At 36.2% G+C, this 19,766-nt stretch overlaps 1 protein-coding gene and 1 non-coding gene across 4 annotated transcripts in view; one reads left to right on the top strand and one right to left on the bottom strand.

Annotated features, from left to right (window-relative positions):
* The window catches only part of LOC140139991 (uncharacterized), a 93,024-nt gene extending 79,625 nt beyond the window's left edge, over positions 1–13,399 (top strand). For all 3 annotated transcript variants that reach the window (XM_072161799.1, XM_072161797.1, XM_072161798.1), the window contains exons 3-6: positions 6,655–7,794; positions 9,443–9,589; positions 10,172–10,255; positions 11,108–13,399. In XM_072161799.1, coding sequence (XP_072017900.1) covers positions 6,655–7,794; positions 9,443–9,589; positions 10,172–10,255; positions 11,108–11,371 — 1,635 coding nt within the window. In that variant the 3' untranslated portion in view covers positions 11,372–13,399. The remainder of the gene's footprint in view (positions 1–6,654; positions 7,795–9,442; positions 9,590–10,171; positions 10,256–11,107) is intronic.
* Positions 9,820–9,891, bottom strand: Trnap-ugg (transfer RNA proline (anticodon UGG)). Its single transcript has one exon. It is a non-coding gene; the product is annotated as a tRNA-Pro (tRNA).
* Positions 13,400–19,766: the final 6,367 nt, after the last annotated feature.

The following is a 19,766-nucleotide window of genomic DNA, read 5'->3' as shown; positions in this document are numbered from 1 at the left end:
ATGGCATTACCCCACAACATTGAAAGGAGAATAAACTTGCTCATGAATTTGAACGTTCAATCATGCATGGTTAGTATACTATTTTATACATGGTCCTTAACTCCGCAAAGTTCGAATGCACTCTGTGAAGTATTTTCTTAAAACTTTATTGTTGGTATATAAATTATACTTCTTTAAATATGCCAAATATGTATGCATAAATACGAGAAATAAATATGAAATGTCACGCAGATTAATATCAAGAATTCATTAACAATGGGAAAATGTGCGTCTTTAAATTATTGGCGTTTTGTTGCATTATTAATTTTGATGAAATCAAGTTGACAAATATTATGCATTATGATCGTTCATGATGATGATTTGTCAGTAGGCCTATTTACATAACTAAATTGGCCAATTTTTGAAGCTTTCAATAATTATTTTTGTTGCAATCTTTAAAAAGTGGCAGCCTAGTGTCAATGGAACATTGGCCGGCATATTTAACATTTAAATGCCCCATCAAAAGTGAGATTTTGGAATGTAAAGAAAGCCCAAATTTGTCTGATGGATTATGTTTCCTTTAAGGGCTCGGATAGTGACGTTTGCACAGTATTTTTGTGGGATCTGAGACCACGTCAGACACACCAATGTCCTTTTGGTATCAAACAATTTAGATTTTTTTGAAATTCGTGATAATACAAATTTTATTACAAATTGATATTTTTGAAATAAATTTTATAAATCTATTATCTTAGTGGCAAGAATTCACATCATTATAAGAGAAAAATCAAAATCGTAATAAGTGTTGATGAAGCACAATACGACATAAGAAACATACCGGTCAATTCCATATAAGTTATTTGTAAAATATTTTTAAGGGGTACTACACCTGTGGTAAATTGTGACTAATTTTGCATTTTCTCAAAAATAATAACACACGGGTAACAAAAGTTATGTATATTATCGGGGCAAGGAATACAATTACGACACTGACATTTCAGTGACTCAAGACAAGCGGTTCAGTATATATGATAGGAAATGAGGTACATCTTAGCGGTACCTTATTTCTTATCATAAATACCGAACCGTTTGTCTCGGGTCACTGAAATTCCAGTGTAGTAATTGGATTCCTTGCCCCTAATATACATAACTTTTGTTACCACTGTGTTATTAGTTTTGAGAAAAATGCAAAAATAGACACAAATTTATCGAGGGGTGTAGTACCCCTTAAACACAAAAAAAAGAGAAATATTGAAAAGTGGTCCCTTTTTTACTTTAACACTTCATTAGAAAATTTTAAGCCGTTTCGTACTCAAAATATGATACCAGCTGCCAGCGAGATGTTTTAGCAAACACCGATTTACCATAATACCTCCTAAATCGCGTGCGTGTGTGTTTATAGAATGGGCAATATATGTGTAATTTCACGGTTTTTTAACTTACGGTATTTTCTTCTAAAACCGTTGCTCATTATTTATATTTCACAAAATTTGAATAGAAATTTTGTAGATAGGCCTTTATGCACCCTCGGGTATTACATGTAAGGGTCGGAAACGACGAAGAAAGGACGGGGGAAAGAATAAACAAACACGCTCTTGAAGCGATTTTTATAGTTGTAGTATTTTGTAAAATTAAGTTCAAGTTAGGGTCATGTAATGAGACGGGGTGTGTAGCGATTGAATTGAAGGATATGGTAAATAGGTTTTAGGCTATACTTAGGGGGAATTTAGACAAACAAGAACGGTGTTTGTCTTTTATTTGGGATAAACTATACACCGGTATATACTTGTAATATGCCTATGGATGTTTCTTTTGAATTTAATTATAAATGCTATTAATGTCATGTATCCGAAAATATGGGATGATGAACATGATACATAATGGTATGTTACATAGGTAGAAAACTACAATAACAACAAAACAACAACAAAAAACAAAACAAAACTAAAACACGAACAAAAAATTGAATGATAATTAAAGGGAGAATAAGCCCAATCGCCATTTCTAACTTCCGGTTTTTGAGAGCAGTTTTGGGACACTTTGACCTCTGACATATCAGGAAAATGTACGTAATTATTATTAATTTTCTTATTATTGTCATAATGTTGATCATTAAAAATACTAAATAATTAATTTCTAAAAGAGTAATATTTTTTATATTTGTTTAAATTATTGTTAAACATTTTTGATTATATTTTGTACGTACAAAAACCCAATATTTCTGAATTTTCTGAAAGGTCAAAGGACAAAGTGTCCCAAAACTGCAAAAACTGTCCTACAATGCATTGTAAACTTCCAATGCCGATTTGGCTTATTGTAATGTGATCGTGAGTGGATAAATGAATGAATGAGTGAATGAATGAATGAAATGATCAGGGCGCGAATGAATGAATGAATGAACGAACGAACGTGAAAAAGGAAGATGAAAAAAGAATAACATAAAGATAAAACAGAGAAAATAGAAAGAGAGAATGAAGAAGGGAATTTGACGAAATGAACAAATAAATGTGAGAGTCTCGAAGATCAAGATAAGGGAAGGTAATTTCTCCTTGCCATATAAATGGAAGGAAAAAAATAAAGTAAATTAGTAATATAAATGGAAGGAAAAAAATAAAGTAAATTAGTGAATGTCACAACAACAAAGTAATTTTCTTCAATTGATGCCACAAATACTCGCAAAACAAAGTCTCAGGTGTTTCAATGTTTATGTTGCCCCGTATATTGCCCGAACGACAAAATTATGTTTTTAAATTAGTTTAATAAAACCAGACATCAATACCACGCACTTCTGCAATGACAGATCTTTATCGGGGAAACTTTTTTCCAATCTTCCAAAATTATGTTGTTATTAATATTCCTAGTTTCCATGGTAACTGATATTAATACTATCACTATGGACCACAAGAGCCTCGTCCCAGTTGCATAGTTCAATAACCTCAATTTAACAACCATAGTACAAAATTTGACCTTAAGTTGCAGAGTATGAGTTTTTGTACCTAAATTTTCAAAGTTCATTCAATGAATATACAAATGTATTGGGGTTAAAGAACTGTGCCCCTGATAGATGAGCATGTTGTGGATCCTATATATTGGGTTTTGCTTTTCATCTTTGTAATTGCAACACATTTGCAATATTGGTGATATGATGTTTACATGATTTGATAGAATATAATAGTGAATGGATCTTTTTCAACGATAATTTACATTGAAATGACTTTATTATGCTTGATAAACAGACAACTTCTATCGCCCACGTTAATCGATTGCTCAGTGCCAGATGTTGGTAAGCGAAATAGCTGCCATATGTAACTGCTATGTGTAGATGTGTACAATATCCTGTGTGTAAAGCGCCAAATGTTCACAGGGCAGCTATTGCACTTACCCACTTTTGGTGCTGAGCAGTCGAATATGATTATCTGTTAAGGCAAATTTATATATTTTAATACACTACAAGATTCCTGTTGTGGCTGCCTGCTCAGGTATCGCCACCGTAGTACCATTGTAGTACCAATGCAGTACCACTGCTGGTACTTTGCATTGCACTTTCTAGGTACTCTGTGTGTACATTGGCGACGGTGTACCTGTGCAACCGGCCGCAAAAAGAATCTTGTTGTGTACATTCATAAAAATATGAAATCTTAATACATAAGCTCATACTCCACAACTTCGGGTCAAAATTTATATGGTTGTTTAATGGAGGTCAGTGAACGGTGGCACTGGAAACGATACCATTTTGGATCATTGTGAGATTTGATATTTAAGATAAAAATTCCTTTAAAAGGAATGGGGCGCCCAATGTGAGCTGGACGGGATATGATGATCAAATACGAGAGAAATGCTTCATGGAAATGAAGCTTTCGTGTCAATTTGCGATTATGTGGGGTGGGAGTTCTGTTTTGGGGGCCTATTGTAGTGAGGATATTGCTTTGGATATTGAATATTGTTGAATTTCGTTATGCAGGTCCTAGGGTATATGATGGATAAGACACAAATAAGTAAGCTCCCCCCCCCTAGTCATCTATACAGCCACTCATTCTCAACTCTGGTTGCAAATACACTTCTGACCTTCAACACAGTCATGTCTTTCGAATTTATTCCTTTCTCTGCTGACCAGAATTGAAATTCGTTAATTAATGTTTTTTTATCAGAGATAGTCACCACAAAGATACTGAGCTGTGTTCTAATATCTTTGTCACAATCAGTTAGCAGGCAAGTACATAAACCAATTAGTGATTTCATAATTGGTCAGTGGTTGTTTTGTTTGGTTTAAGGATTAGGTGTGCAAAGGTCACGGCCCTGTTGCTACTGCAATCACTATGGACCACAATGGCCTCATTCCAGTGGCATATTATCAATAACCTCAATTAAACAATCATAGTGCAAAATGTGACCTTAAGTTGCAGAGTATGAGTTTTTGTACTCACATTTTCAAAGGTCATTCAATGAATGCACAAATGTATTGGGGTTAAAGAACTGTGCCCTGATAGATGAGCATGTTGTAGATTCTTCACACTGTAAACAACTAGTTCATGTGCAAACATGTTCAAAACATACATAATTAGAATGGTCAAATGTCGCCGTCTATCGGGTTCTAAGAGGCGGTAAACTGGTTTAAACCATACCTACCCATACAAAGGTCACGGTTTATTTGGTGTTTTTATAAGTCCATTAATTTTGTATTTTAAACAAAGAATATACGCACAACATTTTATCCCGTGCATATCAGAAAACAATAATAAAATAAAATCCAAGCATATTGTGGGTTTATTTCTAAGCTGGGCATACTTTTAAGCAAAACAGTTACGAAGTAAATCTAGCAAGACTGAAATTAGAAGCTTTTTGCAAAGTCAAGCCAAATAATGGGCCGCCGCCGTAGCGGGCGCCCCAAAAATGATCAGATCATTTCAAAACGTTCTTGAGTATATTCTTGTCATGTGTATCATTTCGTTTCATATAAACAAATATCTCTGTGGCTAGCAAATACCTGCATGTACTTTTAATAGTACTCAAAAAAGTGGTGTGTGGTCCTTTTACAAAAGACTGCTCATCAGTTTTCTTTCAGATAGGCCTATGTTTTGGAGTTTTTCAGTAACTGACGAACTAAAATAAAGAAGGAATCAACTGATAGACTCCCGGGGATAGACTCTTAAGTCGAAGCAAAGCAGTTCCAAAAGGGTTCTAGTATATCAAGTGCTCTACAGGAGAACCCTCACACTTGAACCATTAGAAACTGTTCGTGAAAATTCAAGAAACCTTTAGAGAACCAAAAAGGTTCATCTGAGTGATGGTTCCTTTTAAGAACCGTTAAGGGTTCTACTGAGAGGACAAATAAAAGACCATTTTTCTTATAGTTTTATAGCGGATGCATGTCTGTATGACCCATTTCTTTAAAACGGTCTATCCTTAGTGTAAGAGAGCACGAAATACTAATAGGATTAGAGTTAGGGTAAGGGTTAGGGTAGGATTAGGGTTATGGTTAGGATTAGTGCTGGGATTTGTTTGGTATTCTCTTACACGAAGGATACACCTTTAAACTACCTTTCTTATTCGTGTCAGCCTAACTCAAGGACTGAACATTAACTTGTTTTTGTATTGATCATCATCTTAATCATCAAAATAATATTTTGAGATTATTGCAAATAAATTGATTAAAGAAATATGCCTAATCTTGTTCTGATATCTGGGTGCATGGGATATTCCAGAAGAAACCAATACCCCTATGGAAGACATGACCTTAATCTTCCACACAGAGAAAGTGAAATTGACTCGATTTGAAATCTGCGTACTCTCTTTGTGAGAGATTATAAGGTTAGGCCTATCATATCTTCCAGGGGGTATGGATTTCAACCGGAATAGCTATGCAATTCACCAAGCAAATTGTCTTGTATCGAGTATATGCATGATATCATGAATAAACATCGTTATATGAGTTGTTTTAAACATTTAGGAAGTGTTTTTGTAGTCTCAAGATTAAAGAGTTCATTTTACATTTAGCAGTGCAGAGACGCAGAGGCAGAGACGAGACTGCATATCAAACAACCTTTCTGACACATCTATTTTGTAAATTAATTTCTTTTAATTTCGATTCAAAAATAAAGCCGTGAATTATATTTTTATGGTTGAAATTTGCGATTGGTTTGAAGATTGATTGAACGTCTGCTTTAAATTGGCGAACATAAATTTAAAACCACTGATTTCTAAATATAAATTTGTCTATGATAATACCAGAGCCATTATGGAAATGTCAAGTTTTAATATGAAAGACAGAAATAATAAAAAAAAGTTGTGCGTACTTGTCATTTTTATGCATGATTTGGTTAAACATGGAAGAAAGCGTTATTATCTTTCAAGTGATATTTCAGTACTTTTGTTTTATATATGTTATCGATCTTGATTACGCATTCTCAATAATATCAATCGATTAATCAATCGATTGAGAAATCAGTCAATAAATAACCAATCAATCAATCAACCACAATCAAACAATCATTTAATAAATCATCGAGTAGTCAATCGAGTAATCAATCAATCAATCAATCAATCAATCAATCAATCAATCAATCAATCAATCAATCAATCACTCAATCAATCAATCAATTTCTTTGAGCTGTTTCCGAAATTATTTCTTATATCAAATCGTCATTTTTTTCTTTCTTTTTCTTTCTTTCATTGCAGGTTTTTATGGTCGAAGCCCAACAAGATTCCAAATTAAAACGAACCAAAGTCTGCGCATGTGCAAGCGTCCTCATTGCTCTCATCATCGTAGCTGGCGTCCTAGGCTCTATCGCCCTCTGGAAAGTTCGATTTCCATATCAGAATGAACACATACATCGTCCATACAAACCAAACAGTCATAATTATCCACCCCCACAAAACACGGGTCCAAACAAATATCCAGGACACGGTTGGGGTACAAAAAGCCCTGTGAACCCAGGGCAAAAGGAGGACATTTCTGAAAATGATGTCCCAGATATATTGAGGGCGTCTACTACTGTGCTGCCCTCTAACGGGCCGCATGACGATACAATTTCAATCGATGGCCCTGAAAAGGACCGTGTAGATACAGTAAGACCTACAACACCATTTGAGACTCTCACTGTGTCTGTGACAAGAACTGATGATGATAGTGACGAGGATAGAACATCAATAGAGGGCGGTAATAAACCAACGTCAGAGGGCGCTATACCAGAAGAAGATGATGATGATGATGAGTCAGAAAGTTTTGGAAGTTTCGATCATAGCTTTAATTATGAGTGGACAAGTTATGATGGTTCGTCCAGCAGCGCAAGCAGTGTCGAGTATCAAGTGTATCAATCTTTTGATCAAAATGGAGAAATTAGCCACGAGAGCAAATTGATACCGTTGACGCCGGATTACGAATCTGAATCATATGATGATGATGAAGATGATCATACAGGATCCGGGTTTGGAGATCATGGATCCGGATTTGGAGATATGGAAGGGTCAGGAGATCAGGAAGGATCTGGAGATTATAGTTCCATAATAGATCCGGACATGTATTTACCATTACCGGAAATTTCATTCGGAACTCATCAGTTTCCAATGTTAGATCAGAATGATTATAGTTCCAGTGTCACAGAAATTAGTAATGTGTTGAAGGACCCGAAACAAGAGTACGAGTTTTGGAAATATATCTACGATCAGAGTGATGTTTTGGTCAATTATATTGAGGGCGCTAAACAGAAATTAATACGGCAGGAAATATCACTTAATATTGTGGATCCGGATTTACCGAGTGTGCAACTTGTAAGGACGCCAGGACCGGAGGACAACTTCAAAGGAAAATGTTACAATGTAAGATAATGTTTAATTCTTCTTCATTCCTGGGGAGGAGGAGGGTGAGACACTTTATCAAGCCCAATGTCCTCGAGCAGAAATTCCCGGGAGAGAGTAATGATTTTTGGGATTTGACACAATCACGGACCATGCGGACCGCCAGTAGGGTCCCAATTTCAGATATGTGTAAAAAAATACGAAGCCAATGACACAATTGACCTGTAAGGCCCATGAAAGTCAATTCCGAGTTTATCGTCCCTCTTTTTTCACATGTTGATGAGGTGACTTTTTTCATTATTTCATCAGATTTCATTATTGACCTAAAATGCATGTTGATTTAGGCCAAACTCATGAGTTATAAACATGTTTTTATATGGGCAGGGACTAGAAAAGTTAGATAAGAGCCTGGTTTGCTTCCAAGTTATGAATTTATATGTTTTACAAACAACAATATATGTTTCCAATTGCTAAAACTGGTGAAAACACTGATAATTTGAAAATAATGAATTATTTTGGCATTTTTGAAAATTTGACGCGGGTATTTTTGGTTTCCAAAAAGTGACGCGGGCGGGGGACGATAAACTCGGAATCAACTTTCATGCGCCTAAATCATCGTAGTTAGTGTAAGCATTTCAACGATATAGGACTATTATTAAACTCAGTTCTTCTTGGCCACACAGTCACCCCGCCCTTTAGATGCAGATCATTTAAAATAATTCTTTTCCACAATTGCCCGGATGTTTCCGTCCATTGGTAGCTTTTCAATCTCACCAAAAACATCATATTTCAGGTCAAGTTTACACAGCTAAGGATTGAATAAAAGACACCCAAGTTCAAATGTTTTATTTTCAAAAGTCCGTGAAGAAGACGAAAACATCCGGGCAATAGTGGAAAGGAAAAAAATATGATCTGAAGGGCGGGGTGATTGTGTGGCCAAGAAGAACTGCGTTTAATAATAGTTTGTGAAGAAGATGCGAATCTAGTCAAATCTTTTGCGGCTATAGACGAATCCAACGAGCCAAGTCATGGTCAGGATCTGGTCGGCCATTATTGGGTCCCCGCAGCACCTAACTAGTGTTGTGACCGCCCAATCGGGTGGATTAAAGCCGCTTATAAAAATCGATGTTAGATTCTTTTGTGTTGTAAACTGTCATCATTCTCTTGTCTACGTGTAACACGGGTGATAGAATGCAGTTTAAAATAACCTCCAAGGCCGCATCATTTCACATTTTCGGTGAGATGGAGCCGACGGGGACCCAGCTTTGGCTGCCATTGAGGTGTAGGAATGCGTGAAATTGGATTCGTCTATAATCATATGATCATAGGTCACACATGACACTGGGTTATTCCAGTTGTCATCCACGCACTTCCTATGGAAGACATGATCTTAATCTCCCACACAGGGAGTGTGAATTTCAAATGAGGTTACCTGAATGGGTGACTCCGTTTAAAATCTCCACCCACCCCCTGTGTATGAGATTAAAGTCATGTCTTCCATAGGGACTTCAACTGGAATAGCCCATTGCACTGATAAGGGCCAATAATTATAGATGTGAAGAAAACTAATTTTATGTTTCTTAGATACACTTTTTATCTTGCGAAATTCTTAAATAAACTTATTTAATAATATTTTATAACATTTGTATAACTTTCATTCTAATTTCAGTTGGTTTGCTCCATGAAAACACAGCCAGATGGCGACAAGATGCGGTGGACGTTGACGGGTTATGCGAGAGAGGGCGTAAGACTAGTTCATGCGTCGGGAAACAAGGGCGAAGTGCAGATAACGTTGAGACGGCAGCCGATAAGCGCCGTAAGTATTGATAATGACAATACCATTATGATTAAGTAGAGTTTGCACATTTTTCAAAATACGACCTGCTAATATTTCTTTGTTTACATTGAAAGTGAAAATATTCTGTTTTCAAAAAAGTAAATAAATAAAAATAAAATAAAAGTAACACAAACCTTCCGTTTAAATTATGACATGTAAATAAAAATGTGCAAGATGAAAAATCGTCTGAAAAAAAAAAAGAAAAACACGGGCTCGTCCGGGAATTGAACCCGGGACCTCTCGCACCCAAAGCGAGAATCATGCCTCTAGACCAACGAGCCAATCTTGATAATGTTGCATTTTTGTAGAACATAAATTTATATGGATTTATCAATCCTGGGGTTGAAGCATTTAATTATTTTAGTGCGTATAACAGCTTGCGTATTCATAATTTATATTACGAAACTGAAGGTAACTTAACTGTTGGTCGGCTTTACATACTGGCAGTAAACTATGATCCTGATAATATTTTATCAATGATACTGTTCCTTTATGTACTCTATCTACAACATTCAACCCTAGAGCTAAAAGTATTTTTATTTCAACTTTTTTCCGTTACAGACCTCAATGTTGCATTACAATTCGTACCTTTTACTACAATTTTCTGACTTATGCTTCATAGCACAAGTTGAGAGCGGTTTGCCGGTAAGTTATATTGTATTTACTTCACATCTGCCACTCTCTCACTATGGACCACAATGGCCTCATCCCAATGGCATAGTTCAATAATCTCAATTAAACAATCGCAGTGCAAATTTTGACCTCAAGTTGCAGGGTATGAGTTTCTGTACCCAAATTTTCAGAGGTCATTCAATGAATATAAAAATGTATTGGGGTTAAAGAACTGTGCCCTGATTAGATGAGCATGTTGTGGATCCTAGTGTATCTTTGTTTCTTTATTTGAAATTTTTCTCAGCTAAAGTAAATTATTGAGTATTTCGGTTGAAATCCTTACACCCACTATCATGTAAGACATGATCTTCATCTGCCACATACAGGGAGTGTAGATTTCAAATGGAGTCACTCACTCAGGTAACCCCATTTGAAATTTACACTCCCTTTGTAGAAGATCAACTTAATACATCTATTATAGTGAGTATGGATTTCAACTGGAATATCTCAATTTCTTAAAGGATTGGTTGAAACTTAACTAATTTATTTTTCCAAATGTACTACATGTAGTTAGTCATAGATCTAAAGAGAAATAAACCAAATGAAGTTCAACATGTTCAATGAATTATGCGACAGAGTACGCATACTTCATTCCTAACATAATCATAGAATTCTGTCCCTTTAATCATGCTAAGTTATTAACTATTGTGTCATTGTGGGTGTAACGTAGCTGTGTATTTTAGCTTTGTGTCAATGGACCCAGCATCGAACCCTGTGGAACCTCAACGTCATTAGAACAAAATTACGAAGTCTGTATGAGCCAAGTATTGGCATTACTTTAAGTAATATCACTTGTATTCAATTCCATGTATATCTTCTTTTCAGCAAACATTACCGAAGCGAAGATCAGATGTTCCCATCGTTGAAACGTTCCAATCAACCGCCAAAATCTACGCCTCATCGGGCTCCGAGTTTTGCGAAGGTTTGCCTGTCTACTGGGCCAGGAAAGTTGACGGTGTCCAGCTTATGGACACGTTCGGGCGTGTCAACGCCACCCCTGGTTCCTCATTGGCCAGGCGGAAGGATATTCAAATGCCATGCTGTCATTGTAAAGATGAACCGTGTATTTGCTCTTGTGATATGTTGTGAAAAACTGTGAAAAAAATAATTCTTTTATATTTATTTATTTAACAATTGTTTAAAGCCAGGCGGCATAAATGTATTATAAAGCAGAGTTTTTACAGTGATAAGGTGTATTATAATTATTATTATATTAAATAATGAAAATTGTCCTAAAAATATGATTAGGATTTTATCAGCTTTTGTAGAATAAAGTTAACGATCTGTTTGTCAATCATAAGCATTCTGTATAATAATGAATGGCTACTTTATTATATCAATCAAACAATGGGCGTGACTTTTGGAATATTGAACAGGCGTGGTCATTCTATAGTCAGTCTACTCTGAAGCACAAAGTACCGACGCGAACGCACACATTGTGCCGATTTTGAAGGCACGCATACCTGCAGCAGAGACGCAGCACTACACACTGTTAACGAGCTGTATACGCGTGCGTTGACACTGTGTACTTCAGAGTGGACAAACTGTAACAGGTATAATTGCAAATCTTTTTGTTCGCGTCATTTGAAGTGTACTGTTTGTGTTATCGTAATATATTCTGGTACACCAGTATACATCACAAAATGCTACGAGGATAACCACTGCGCATGTATGAATCCCACGTGATGCCATGACGCAATCACCCTAAGCATGCTAAGTGCTATATGCCAACAGAATCGCTGGCCGGGCCAGCAAACCCGTGGCTACCGGTCGGTGATCATGTGCTTGGCACAGGAGGGGTCTAAGGTTCGAATCCCGGGGTATACCAAGTAACTTCTTTGTTCATCTTCTCTCCTTTTCGTTTCTTCTTTACCTTCCGAAAAAAACAGTGTTCAGTGTTAGGGTTAATGACATCGTTAAAAAAACACGATGACGGGAAAATCAAAAAGTTCGTTAACTTTGTTCTACAGCCATGACAGCTGTACATGAACAAAGTACGTGCATGTACTATAATTATAATGTGTTGTATGAATTTTGTACTTTAATAATAATGCTGTATCTCCCATTTTAGACAAAATGCTTCGAAAGTATCATTTTTGGGATTAAGTTAAAACAGGGATATTTTTCAGGCTTTTGGCCGAATTCAGGCTTTTTTGTAGTCCAGATTTACGCAATTTCTTTTATTTTTAGCCCGTTTTAGGGCCATTCTGGTCAGCGTGTCGCGCCTCGGAGAACGCCTCATATCGATATCGCCACCAATACTAAAAATCTTCCGGAGCCTCTGATTATCAAAACATTTTTGTGCTAAAATGGGAGATATAATATGTTTACTAGACTGACGCCCTCACTCGTCAACGTGTAGACAATAACACAATAAGGCGCAGTTTTAGACGACGAAGGATTCAGTCTACTGTTTACCATGTTCACGTTATATTTACCTCAAAATGTATTATATATCTTGTGACCAGTCCCTTTATATTATATATCTTGTGACCAGTCCTTTAATGTTAAGTGACAGGGTTGTAATAAGGTACACATTGTATTCAAGGCAAATATACGGAGTTTGTAACTTCATGACAAGGGTATTAGAATAGTATGGATTTGGACAATTTTATAAAATGGTAGTTTAAAATCTATTAAGGTTATTCGAATATTATCAAAACATTTGGCTCGAATAGATCAAGTTTGAGATTGCCTTTAAAACGCGAAAAGATCAGCCTTTCAAGGGAACATAATAGTTGTGACCTATGCACTTATGTTTCAGATGGATTATTTTTGAAAAGACCATACAAATCAGTGACATACAATACATTAACAAAAATGTGTATAGCCCCTCTCGAAAACTAGTTATTGCTTATGTACTTGCTCAATTAGCGTTTTGTGCAAATTTTACTACAATCATGAATGGTGCCCTTTTTATGGATCTTTTCTTTCATTTTACATGTAAATTCTATGGGAATGAATATAGAGAAGGTGTGAGAGGGCGCTATAGCCTTCATTTAAGGCCATTGTAGGCACTTTAAATACTCATAAAAAGAACCAAATACTACAAAATTCACATCGAATGCTACTTGAGGAAGTATAAATATAGATTAATACTTTTTTTTTGGGGGGGGGGGAGAGTATAACAAAAACAAAAACAAAAAGTCCTATACCTTAGTGGCTGTGAAACAAAGGTGTATGGTCATGTGTTGGTTATTAACCAGCGAGCGTTTAGATAGGCCAAGAGCATGACAGTGACAATGCCTAAAGTTCATTAATTTTTTGCATGCATGTAGGTCATTTAAGATCGCGTTCATGTGGTATAATTATCGTTGGTTATAGTTAGATTATTGATCTGTTACACGCACTCACGTCCGAGTGTCCTCATGTTTAAATACCGTCTTGTTTCCATAATTGAATTCCGCATAGTGCCGAATTTACCAAATTACTATAAACCTTCCCTATATAACCCGTTGTGTCTTAAGCGATTTGCCGAACGCGGGTAGCGACATAACGTCACCATCTGTAGTCACCATAATACAAAGAGGTGCGGACCCGGACGGTTTATAGTAGTTAATTATTCGTCATTGTGCAATATTGTAGTCAATCACAAGAATGTAAAACGATGGGCCACAGAATTGTAATAGAATTCAAATCGAAATGTGCCGTGTGTATACACATATAACTTAAATAATGTATCGATAAATGCAATGTGATGTTTTGTATGTTTGTGTGTATGTATTCAAATATGAAGAAAATTATACCATTCACTGCAGCGTTGTTTAATGTTTGCATTTATATTATTATTATTACTGTTGTTGTTGTAAATAATGTTATTACAATGAAAAGTGACACTTTGTGAAGCACTTATACCAGGCTTTGACTTTGACACTTACATGCGAGGTACGCGTCACTTTGCTGAGATTAGTTAGGGAAACTGTCAGGATGCGTCGAATTTAGGCAGGACATCTATTTACGGCCGATAACCCTATCGGCGCCCCGGTGAGATGTGATGAGGACGATACAATTTTAATCATGACCCAGGAAGCTTAAAGGGCTCAACATAAGGTTAAACCGTGCAAATGATAATACTGTACATCTCGAGCACGTACACTGTTAGAACATTAGGTAGAATTTACCCAACATTGGGTTTATTTTCAGGTATTCAACCGCTGGGTACCATAATGAACAACCCTCATGGATTAAGTAAGGTTTTTACCCAATATTGGGCAAAATTTTACCAACCGTATTTTACACAATGTTCTAACACTAGGAGAGCTTTTTAGGAGAGTGATCGCTCTCACTCGCCCCATAAGTCAAAGCCTGGTTTTCTGTATGCAACCCTACCTCTAGAAAAGGTACCTCTGATCCGTTTAATCGTCAAATTATTTACATTATCACAAAGCTTCTCAGCAGTGTTGTAAAAAGTAATACTTGAAGTTTCAAGGATCGTACATTTTGCACTTTCATAATTCAGAAAAGGTTGATATTTATAACAAATTGAAACTCTTCACGTTTAACTTAGTGAGAGAGACGCAGTCTTTTATGTGGAATACGTAGACATTTTGTAAAGCCCATGCAATATTAGTCATATGCAGTTATGTATCCCTGCCTATGTGCAGTCATGTTAACGTTACATGTATGCCAACATACCAATATAATACCACGTATACCTATCTCCTCACATTGTACAATATACACAAATGTGTCCTGCTACCACAAAATGAGCGTAAAGTCGCAAGTTGGTAGTTTCGAAGCATCCTGGCTACTGCGTTGGTGTTCACACGCACCTGTCAAGCCAAAAGTATGTACACCAGGCACAAAAAGAAACTCGTCAGTTATATTCATCCTTGCTGTTCAATAACTTGATAATTTTGGATTATTCTGAAATATACATTTTGTTAATTGGACTTTTCTTTCTCATTTGACACCCTGTTCGTGGACATTGAGCAAGAATTGACCAAGATATGCGCCTCCAAACTCTCAAACCCCAAAATGAAAAGTTGCAATATTAAGGTTAGCCGAGAGTTTTTCATGCGCTTGATTTCAGAGGTGCGTACGTTCATAACAGAAACAGCCATGCAGAAAATGAACAAGCGTACTGGGACGTAGGCCTACTTTACAATAGAATATTGATCCACGGTCAAGACATGAAACTTGGCTTAGCTCGTGCCCGTAGCTCGTGAGTCGGGGGCGGGCGGGGGTGTCATGAGGGGCGGCATGCCGGGTCGGATGCCGAGGGATGGGCACAAGCCGTTTTCGGCAATTTTCATAAGGATTTTATAAATTTTAAATATAACATCAACAACAGTATCAAAAAGCAATTATTTGCAAATCGAATTTGGGAAGAATATTCAAAAGACAGACTTAGCAGGCCTACAAATTTCTGAATTATATAAAGTGAAAAACAATCAATCACGATTCACTGCAGTCAGCGAATCAATCAAATAAAACTAAAAAGAAAGGAGCAAGAAAGAATAAAGAAATAGTGAAAAAAGAGAAAGAAAGAGAGAGAGAGAAAGAAAAAGAACGACAAAGAAAGGAAGAAAGAGAAAGAAAGAAATTTAAAAAAAATGAAAAAGAGAAAGAAAAGAGGAAAGAAAGAAAGTAAAATGAGAAAAGAGAAAAAAAAGGACAGAAAATTCAGCCACACAGGGACTCGAACCCACAAAAATTGTTCATAACAGATTCCCAGTCCAACGCCCTATCCACTCGACCATACATCAGCTTACGAAATTTCTTGTTCTCGAAGCGGATATGTAACTATTGATGCAATTACTTAATGATTACAATCGCGTCCGCACAATGGCTCTTAGAATAAACACGCATGTCGGCGCTGAAATTTTGAACGAAGTGATGGAGGAAAAACCTCATTTTTTGCAATACTAGCTTCAATTTGGAGTGAAAATCAAATGGGATAGCAATTGGCAGAATGTTGAGAAATAATGTAGGTATTCAGATGTCTAAATTAACGCCCCGTTATCAAGATATCGATAATTTCACAAAACAGTTTTTTCTCAGACAAGATTCTCGAAAATGTTCCCCAAAAACGGGCTTTTTAAATTTAATCGGTACTGTATTTGGTTCTTCCCCATGGCAACATTATTTCTTTAATCGATTTGTAGTACAATACAAAAAAGGAGAAAACAATCACTCGGCGTGGTTTTATACGGAGCGAACATTTGAAAAAACTGCATGGAACGTGTTTTTGATCTTGTGAACATGGTGCGTAAAAATGATTTAAACGAAGGATTTTCAAACGGATTCTAAATTTGTTTATAAACACACAAAAATAATGTAAAGATACATCCATGCACCAACATTTGACTCACTGCGATATTTGATTGCTGAGAAAACGCGGTTTTAGAGAACAACTTTATACGTCTTTTATACGTTTTTTATACGTTTCTTCGTGTAACCTTAACGATTCAATTGTGCCTGTTACACTGTGTGCTTTATTGATTGGCCCGTGGTGCTTGTGTGCAATACAACGATGCGTTCCCATTGAAAATCGTTGAAAATGCAACTTTTGATTTTGGGGTTTGAGGCTTTAGAGGCGCATATCTTGGTCAATTCTTGTTCGTTTTTCACGAACAGGGTGTCAAATGAGAAAGCAAAGTCCAATTAACAAAATGTATATTTCAGAATAATCCAAAATTATCAAATTATTGAACAGCAAGGATGAATATAACTGACGAGTTTCTTTTTGTGCCTGGTGTATATCCTTTGTGAATGGCGTCACAATGGATCATTCATGAAGGACATAATACTGGCTCGTACGTGGTGCGCGGCAAACAAAGAACATCAACCCAGTCAGTCAGGATGTCTCGAAACTACTAATTTGCGACTTTATGCTCATTTTGTTGCAGCAGGTCACAGATATATTTTATTTCTGATGTAAATTTTCTACACATATAGGACAAAATTGTACAAGAACTTAATATCTAATGGTTGTGTGAAACACTTTAAATCTTAAGATCATAATTTTATTCTAAAAATTGTTTAAGAACCATTTTAATTAATATAAGCGAAAAGATAATTCCACTAAAATGAACGTTACTATGTGCTTCATCATTTATAAACAAAATCAATTTCAATTAATCTGCGGAGTTGATGTACATGCGTGTCTTTTGCAGAGCGTAGTGGTCATAGGTGGAATGCAGTTATTGTACAACTGCTACACATGTATTACTTTTTTTTTCAGTGGAAGAACTGATTAAAAAAGAACGCTAGCATTACAATCCGGCAGATGGCACACAGAGATATCAACACGTGTGTCAAACAAAATGACGTCACTGCCTCAAACATGCAGATAACAAGCACTGTTTGGTTTTGGTGACAATTTCTTAATCATGAATGCAAAAACGTATTCCTTAATCCTACGCAAAAATGATATATTTATTTTATGATAATTGATGATATGTATTAATTAAAAGTAGGATAATTCTTCGTGTATTACGCATACCGCTGAATAGGAAACTATGTCGACTGTAAACCGTCCAGTGCCTTATCCGTTTCGGGCATTGGTGGCGACCAAGGCAAAAACGGCTTTGCATTAAAAAAAAATCGATAATATCGCCCTCTACGGTAATACAAAGGGACGTTTTACAGTAGGTTTAGTTTCGTCAGTATGCGCAAAATCACGACGATATGATCTAATTGGGCTATTCCAGTTGAAACCCATACACCCCATATGACATATGAAACTCATGACATCAATCTCCCGCACAGGGTGTGTAGATTTCGAATGGAGTCATCCATTCAGGTAATCCAGTTGAAATTCACACTCCCTCTGTGGAATATTAACTTCATGTCTTACATAATAGTGAGGTATGGAGTTCAACTGGAACAGTACACTGTACATAAAATATTAATGCATAATATTATAATAAATAAGACCACAAGTATTATGTGTTTGCTGTATGTTGTCAACTACATATTAGTGGTTTTGTAATAAACAATCTATGTCATGCTTATAAAGAATTATGTTTTCTACGTTTCCATTTGTTTGACTTGTCATGGCATGCAGCAAAAACACGCTTGTGTCCTGATGCGACCAGGCTGGCAGAGATCAGCAACTCACCCTGCACTGATTCATAGCAATGAGTCAGCCAAAAGATGCATTATCCAATAAAGTGTTCAAGTTTGGTCTCAGGAATGACGAAATACCAACCACGACGAATTCATGAAAATCATTCAGAATCGTAAACTTTAATTAATAATAGTTTCAGCATTTCCGCCAAAAATTTCCCATTTTTTCACATTAGTGATCCTCCGCTATTCTTGTTTTGTGTGTTTGGTCATCTTGAATGCAGTCGCGGTGATTGTAGACACCCGAATTTCTATTTCTTCAATCACTAGCCTGTTTAATGACATCTGTCCATATCACCACAGTAAACTATGCTGTATCATTGTAAGCTTACACTTACAGTAAGCTTAACTCGGTTTCCACTTGAGGAAGCGTACTGATATTAGTATATAGTTCTATCTTGCTGGTTTATATTGAACAACCGCAAATGAGAACATTCTGGAAGAAAACGATGATTTTAATGTCCGTAATCACCCACACCGACTGCAGCCAATTAAACACATAAAACAAAATGGTGGAAATTTGAGTCTCGCTTTCAAATTCGGACTGGACCCATTTGCTATTCAAGCAGGTCAAATATCGGAACCGACTCATTATGTTTTTACACTGGATCAATTGACTCATGTAAAGTAGGGCCTATATACAGGTACATTTACTCACTATACGTGGGTCAATGCAAATGGGTAACATCGCAATGACTCATTATATGTGAGTCACTGCTCTTGGTTACCGTGTACGCATTAAGGCGTGTCAAATGAAATTACTCACTGCAAATAAGTCAAGTGACCCATCTTTGACCCAGAAAAGTTTTCTGTGCACCTTGGCTGGTGACATGGAGAAAAACAATGGATATGCATAACGTCACCCTCATAACCTAAGTGCCTATAGTCATTATTACATGTTTCTCATTTGCAATTTTGATTTTCTGAGCAATAAACCCATAATTAATAAAATTTCCAGCCGCATTCTTCATTAACTTGTGGAATACATCAAAAGAGATGAATTTCACAAGTTAATGAAGAATGCGGCTGGAAATTTTATTAATTATGAGTTTATTACTCAGAAAATCAAAATTGTAAATGAGAAACATGTAATAATGACTTAGGCACATTGGTAATTAGCTTTATTGTTTTATACTTTCTAGGTATGTTACAGCCCCACACATTTTAAAAAGTAACTCCTAACTCCTAAGCATGAGCTATATTGATAAAAGTCATTTCTTTCTGACGAAACAAGTCTGAATACGACTAATGGAGCGACACAGATTTTTGAACACTTTATTGGAGACAGACCTCTTTTATTTTTAACTGATTTTCTATTTGCTAAAATTCCAATTCTCAATAAATAAATACAAAAATTATTGGTGGCGCTATTCATGTTTACCAACCGATGAATATTATTGCTGAATCAACA

Source organism: Amphiura filiformis, chromosome 18 (genome assembly GCF_039555335.1).
Source record: "Amphiura filiformis chromosome 18, Afil_fr2py, whole genome shotgun sequence".
NCBI lineage: Eukaryota > Metazoa > Echinodermata > Ophiuroidea > Amphilepidida > Amphiuridae > Amphiura > Amphiura filiformis.
Note: the sequence above shows the minus strand (reverse complement) of the source record. Positions and strands in the feature narration are given on the sequence as shown.